Below are 6,566 nucleotides of genomic sequence, written 5' to 3'. Positions count from 1 at the left end.
TCCCCCAACCCCGCCAGTCAGGCACCTTCCCATAATGCTCCATGTCCGGATGGGCACTTGGGGATTCCACACAGTCAGTTAGAGAAGCATTTGAGGTGATCCTTCTGTTTGCCTGTTCATGGACTGGACACTAGGACTCCCATACCTTAGGCAGTCTCTATCCTTGCCCTGATGAGTGGTGATGCAGTGGGAGCCATGAGGGAGGGGAGCACAGGGAGCAGGCATTCCAGAAGTTCCTGGACATGGATCTGAGCTGATTCTTGCAAGACTGATAGAAGCCAGGTATAGAAGTGGGGGAAGGCATCCAGGCAGGAGAGACGTGAAGCACAGAGGCCAGAAAGACCTGGGTGTGTCTGAAAATGCTGCTTCCCAGGGAGGGAGGGAGGCGGGGGGGGGGGGGGGGTTGAAGTGCAAAGAGAAAAATGAAATGCAAGAGGCTGTCAGGGGACAATCACAGAGGACTTTGTGTGTCACATAGAGTTGGGACCTTGTCCTTGAGGCCAAGATAAGGAGGTAAATTTTATTCTACATGCAACCCTGAGTTACTCCTCCTTCCAGTTTGGAGACCTATGTTGAGAAGTATTAGGTAGCTGGTATATACCTGTCATCTCAATACCTGGGGAACTGAGGCAGAAGATTGTGAGTTCAAGGCTAGCCTGGGTTACATAAAGTCCTGTCTTAAAAACTTAAAATGAGCCGGGAGGCAGTGGTTCACGCCTTTAATCCCAGCACTCGGGAGACAGAGCCAGGCAGATCTCTGTGAATTCAAGGCCAGCCTGGTCTACAGAGGGAGATCCAGAACAGGCACCAAAGCTACACAGAGAAACCCTGTCTCAAAAAAAAAAAAAAAAAAAAAAAAAAAAAAAAAAAAAACCCTGGAGTTGGAGATTTAGCTCAGTGGTAGAGCACTTGCCTAGCCAGCACAAGGCCCTGGGTTTGGTCCTCAGCTCGGAGGGGGCGTGGGGGGGGGAGTCACCTAAAATGAAGTAAATAGTCAGAGACTCTGCTAAGGCTCCGCTGAACTCAAGTCTGTACTCACTTAGTGATGTCAGCTGGGCACACAGACGAGAGTGGCCATCTGAGTATTACCGGAGTGTGAGGCACTGTTCACCCAGCCTTTCTGGGCAGAGAGCAGCCACAGCAAGTTGTTAAGCTGTACTTTGAACAACAGATCGCTTGGGCAGGTGCGGGGAGGCTGGATTAAGGTTGGGAACTGGTGTGAGAGGCAGGGGAGAAGTTGATGAAGTCAGCGCAGGGTTGGATTCTGTGAGGAGTCAGGGATGTGCGGAACATGGTCTTTGCCCGGAGAAACTCACAGACCAGTGGGTGATAAGATTTATCCAAGTGGAAAGCTAAATGCCAGCGTGAGTTAAAGCAACAGCACAAGGAGGCGGGCGAAGCCTTCTGAAAGGCTAAGGACTATGACGGTATTGCTGAGGCTGGCAGGGATACCCAGGGAGGGAAGGGAGCAGTCTCTGGAACATTAATGAGAAGGGAAGCTCAGAATCAGGACCTGAAGGACACTCGAGTCTGGGCCAACATCCTTCTCACTCTGGGCAGAAAGGGCTCAGCACAAGAGACCCTTCAGAGGAAGGGTGATCACAGGGAAGATGAAGAAAATGCAGCTTTCTTGTTGAAGAAAAAAACCACAATCCCAAGCCGGGAATGGTGGCACACACCTAGAACCCCATCGCTCAGGAGGCTGAGACAGGAGGATCAGAAGATGGAGACCAGCTCGGGCTAAAAACTAAACAAAGGGTTAGAAATGTAAGACAGTAGAGAGTTTGCCTAGCATGCATGAAACCTGGGTTTGGCTCCAGTCCCACATATTCTGGGCATGATAATGTAAGCCTGGAAATCAAGGTCAGCCTGGGCTACGTGAGACCCTGTTGAGGTGGGGGTGGGTGGGTGGGGAGGTACCATGCCATGATGTCTCTCTGGGTCTTGGACTCTTTTCTAGAGCTGTAAAGCCAGGACCTTAGGGTTTTGCCCCATACCTGGTACAGACCCTTCACACGCTGCCCCCCCCCCCCCCCCCCCGCTTCTGCCTGCAGCTTCCGGAAGAACTTTGGCTTTGGGGAAGGGGAGGAAGAGCGAAAGCAAGCAGCCTTCCAGGTCATCAAGACCCAGCACAAGCTGCTGGGCCCCATGAGCTTTGCAGAAATCACCGTCACTGTCCTCTTTATTATTCTGGTGGTGCTCTGGTTCACCAGAGAGCCAGGCTTCTTCCCAGGCTGGGGTGACACGCTTTTCGCCAACGAAAATGGGCAAAGGTGAGACCTGCCAGGGGGCAGGAGGGGAGACTCCCTGGGACTCCACACTAGAGAGCAAGGAAAGGAAGGCAGAAGAAGGGAAGAGAGTTGAGAGGGACAGGCTGTCTCCCCTGGGGCCTCTCACCAGGCATGTGACAACAGGGACCCTTCTCTGTCCTCCTTCCTTCCTACCCTTCCCACAGCATGGCATCTGATGGGACAGTGGCCATCTTCATCAGCCTGATTATGTTCATCATGCCCTCCAAGATTCCAGGACTGATCCAGGACCCAAGTAAGCCACATCGGCAGGAGCTAGCAAAGCCTAGAGGGTTGGGATGACCTGCCAAGACACAGGGACTCGGGGACAGAGTTGGGATACTACAGGGATGGAGACTGAGGGACACCCTTCTACCTGGCTTAATAGGAACCCGCTTGATAGGAACCCACTCAGGAAGGCCTCAAGTGGCGGGGAGGGAAAGCCTTTTGACTTTTGGTGACCACCCTTGTCTGCTTGGGGAGTAGACAAACCAGGGAAGCTGAAGGCTCCTCCTGCCATCCTCACCTGGAAGACAGTGAACGATAAGATGCCCTGGAATATCGTGATCTTGCTGGGTGGGGGCTTTGCCCTGGCCAAAGGCAGTGAGGTGAGAGCCTGTCTGAGGGAAACCCTGGGATAGTCCCACACCAGCCTTGGGTACCTTTCCCCAGCCGGGTTCTTGAAGCCCAAAGAAGAGTAGGCCTTTCTCAGCGATGCACCCCACCCGCACACCAGCCACGTATTCCTGAAGCCAATGCGATAAGCCTGAGCACCCGCAAGGCTAGCATCGGCTTCATGCAGTACCAGATGAAGCCTCCAGGGGGCGCAAGATAACAACCTTCCAGGAACCGGAGCGTCTTTCTCTTGACCCTCCATCCAAAAGAGCTGAAATTCTGGATACTGCTGAGCTAAGGGTTGATGCAGGAGACTCCTGGGTCTGTGGTTAGTGTGTCCACAGACTGTACCAGACACTTTGCTTGGTGTGGAGGAGACAGGAACTCAGCGCTGGCCATAGCATTAGTGTCAGATCCCACAGCCTGGCATGACAGTGCTCAGGGACGGACCAGGAGCTCTTCCTGCCCTGGGATTCACCTATTTTCCCAAGAGCCTCTTCCCTGTCTCTTCAAGTCCCACCACCACCACCACCAAAAGCAAGGTCCCTTCAGCCCTAACACTTAGCAGGGAGAGGGCTCAGGTGACCCAGGAGCTTCAAGAGAGTCAGGAAAGCTAGGTGGTCACACCACAAATCGCCAGGTTTCCCACTAGAACTTCCGCCCCGCTCCCCATCCCATCCTACTGGTTCCAAGGAGCAACAGGGAGCCCCCTTGGACCTAGCTGGGTACTGACTTCCTTCAGAGTTGCTTGAGTTGAAGGCCACGAAGTGCGGGCAGGGCCAGGGCCTCCCAGAGTTCCAGCTGAGGACCTGGGGACCTCGGGCCGTTCTGCCTCATATATGCCACCTCCTCCCGCCATCAGAGATCAGGTCTGTCTGAGTGGCTGGGAGACAAACTGACCCCGCTGGAGCGCATACCGCCGGCAGCCACAGCGGTCATCCTCTGTCTGTTGATTGCGGTCTTCACCGAATGCACCAGTAATGTGGCCACCACTACGCTCTTCCTGCCCATCCTGGCCTCCATGGTGAGCTGACACCGCAGCTTCCTCCAGGAAGCCCTCCTGCCTGTTCTCTACCCCCCCCCAACTAGTCAGAGTGACTGGTCTAAGCCTCCTCTCCCGCATGGAGAGACAGCACCCCCCCTAAAGTTCCCCCTCCTCCAGATGTTGAGCTCTTAGGTCCCAAGGCCTTCTGGCCTCTGAGTCACCTGTCCCAAGTGACATCACTCTTTGAGTATCCCAGTGGGGCTGGCTGGAGGCCTCACCCACCTCCCCACCCAATCCCTGTTCTGGTCATTCCAGATGTGACGGGGGTAAAATTGCTCCCTGGAGCGTCCCCAGCCCCTTCCTCCTCAGGTGTGTCCCCACAGCCTTTGATGACACCTCCTGAGCCCCTTTGAGATTGGTTTTATGGGCCCCTCCCCTCACTACACCCCACAGGGCAGGGCAGCACATTCATCTCCAAGAGGTCAAGGGGCCCTCTCCAGGTCACCCAGAGCACTCTGCCCAGGAATTGGGTTCATGACCAGAAGGGGGAGGGGGGCAGCCCCCACAAAGCGAAGGAACCGAGGAACTGGGACCCGGCCTCCTCCCTGAGCCTGGACCGGGATCAGTTGTACCCACTGTCACCCTCCAGGCACAGGCCATCTGCCTTCACCCCCTCTATGTCATGCTGCCCTGCACCCTGGCCGCCTCCCTGGCTTTCATGCTTCCCGTGGCCACGCCGCCCAACGCCATTGTCTTCTCCTTTGGAGGCCTCAAAGTGTCCGATATGGTGAGTGGCAAGCAGGTCGGAGTGCCCAGCCCTCCGCCTGCCCGGTCTCAAGGTACTAGAAAGCAGCTGAAGGACACTGGGGTTCCCAGAGAAGAGCTGGCCCTGAGGGTGGGGGACAGCAGGATCGGTCATCTTTGTGGTCACAAATGAAGGGAGGGGACACTCGGAAGTTCAGGGACGGGGCGGGGGGGGCAGGATCCCCACTTAATGAAATGGCCTAAGAGAAAACAAGGCTCAGAAGCTTATAAGGAACCCCCACTTTCCCTGTCAGGATGGGCAGTCAGATAAGGGGCAAAGACATTGCCTAGCACCTCAGTTTAGACTGAAGGCCGGACGTTCCCAAGGAGGGCTTTGCTGCTGGGAGGGGTCCTGAGCACCCCTGACAGCTGAGGAGTGGCCTCTGATTCACATTGGTTTGCCTCACCCTAGGCCCGTGCCGGATTCCTGCTCAATATCATCGGGGTGCTGGCTATCACGCTGTCCATCAACAGCTGGAGTATCCCCATCTTCCACCTGGACACGTTCCCCTCCTGGGCCCACTCCAACACAAGCCAATGCCTTCTCAGCCCGTCCAACTCCACCGTACCAGGCCTCTAGACTCGGCTACCACCTAGCTCTGCTGGGGAAAGCCCACCGGTGCCACTCCTCAGAGCCAGGAGAGGGCGCCTCAAACGCCAAGGCCCGGGCCAGTGTTGGAGAGTCGGCCGGCGCATGTGCAATCGTGTATTCCCGTGTCTGCAAAGATCGTGTGTGTGCTCTCTCTCTCTCTCGGGTACAGAGGAAGATGCTCCTGTTCCCGTGGGCTGTGCGGGACGCGCGTGTGTGGTATGGCCTAAGGGCGCCGCGGGGGTTTTATGCATGGTGACAGCGCCCACCCTCTGTCTCCCAACTAGGCCTCCAGACCTCTTTGCACTGTATTTATTGAAACTCTGGGCTGGAGGCGCCTGGGAGCGGGAACTCCAAGGTTCATTAAAGACTTTTTCAGTAGAGTCCAGGTGATTTTCCCGGCTCTCAGGGCCTGGAAGCAGAGGTCGCGCACCCCCGCCAGGCCGTTTGGAGTGGGCGCAGCCACCCAGCAAAGCTGCGGTGACTTCACCAGCGGCTAATTGGGAGCTGCCAGTCTCTGCGTGCCTTTGGGAAAACCGGCCTCCCCGTTCCCAGAGCACTCCCTGGACATTTACATAAAACCCTCTGCCCCTGCCAATTCCTCACCGACCCTTCCTCCGGCTGGAAAAACCGGTCCCACTAGACCGGAGGAGACAGGCTGACCCATACCGGGTGCTCAGAAAGATGGACCCTCATCCAAAATGGCAGCCCACAGGAAGCTAGATAAGACGCATAGGCATATAGGAACAGGCTCAAACCTGCTGTGGCCTTCCGAGTCCAGAGCCAGACAGGATACAGCGTCTGCATCCCCGTCCCACGCCATAGACCCCAGATACCAGTATCTGGCAAGGTGGGGATGGAGGATTACCACATCACCATCCATTCTAGCATCAACACCCCTCCTGGGTTGGAAGTCCATCTCTGTGTCTGTCCTAAGTCTCTCAGTGTGGATGGTACCTTGTAAGCCTGGGATTCATTTGGGGGAGTTTCCTAAGGCTTACCCAATTCCCTTCTGCAGCAGAGGCAGAGAGAGAGAGAGAGAGAGAGAGAGAGAGAGAGAGAGAGAGAGAGAGAGAGAGAGAGAGAGAGAGAGAGAGAAGATATTTGCAATCAGCCTCGTGTTCAAATGAAAAGGGGGTACCAGCTGTGAAATCAGAAAAGATTTCATTCTCTTCACCGTCTTTACAGAACTGGGGACCCGACCCATAGGGAGAGCAGCCAGGAATGAATATGGCCGTCTCCGGGAGACATGGATCCTGACAGAACATGCCAGGGGGAGTGAGGT

General features: G+C 55.6%; 1 protein-coding gene across 1 annotated transcript in view; it reads left to right on the top strand.

The window, feature by feature from the left end:
* Positions 1-5,664, top strand: part of Slc13a2 (solute carrier family 13 member 2) — a 26,198-nt gene extending 20,534 nt beyond the window's left edge. Inside the window, exons 7-12 of the mRNA XM_028867037.2 lie at positions 2,055-2,273; positions 2,456-2,544; positions 2,775-2,896; positions 3,766-3,927; positions 4,538-4,675; positions 5,105-5,664. Of these exons, the coding sequence (XP_028722870.1) occupies positions 2,055-2,273; positions 2,456-2,544; positions 2,775-2,896; positions 3,766-3,927; positions 4,538-4,675; positions 5,105-5,272 (898 nt within the window). The 3' untranslated portion in view covers positions 5,273-5,664. The remainder of the gene's footprint in view (positions 1-2,054; positions 2,274-2,455; positions 2,545-2,774; positions 2,897-3,765; positions 3,928-4,537; positions 4,676-5,104) is intronic.
* Positions 5,665-6,566: the final 902 nt, after the last annotated feature.

This window comes from Peromyscus leucopus, chromosome 8b (assembly GCF_004664715.2).
Source record: "Peromyscus leucopus breed LL Stock chromosome 8b, UCI_PerLeu_2.1, whole genome shotgun sequence".
In the NCBI taxonomy this organism is placed as follows: Eukaryota; Metazoa; Chordata; class Mammalia; order Rodentia; family Cricetidae; genus Peromyscus; species Peromyscus leucopus.
This window is presented reverse-complemented; position numbering and strand designations above follow the sequence as displayed.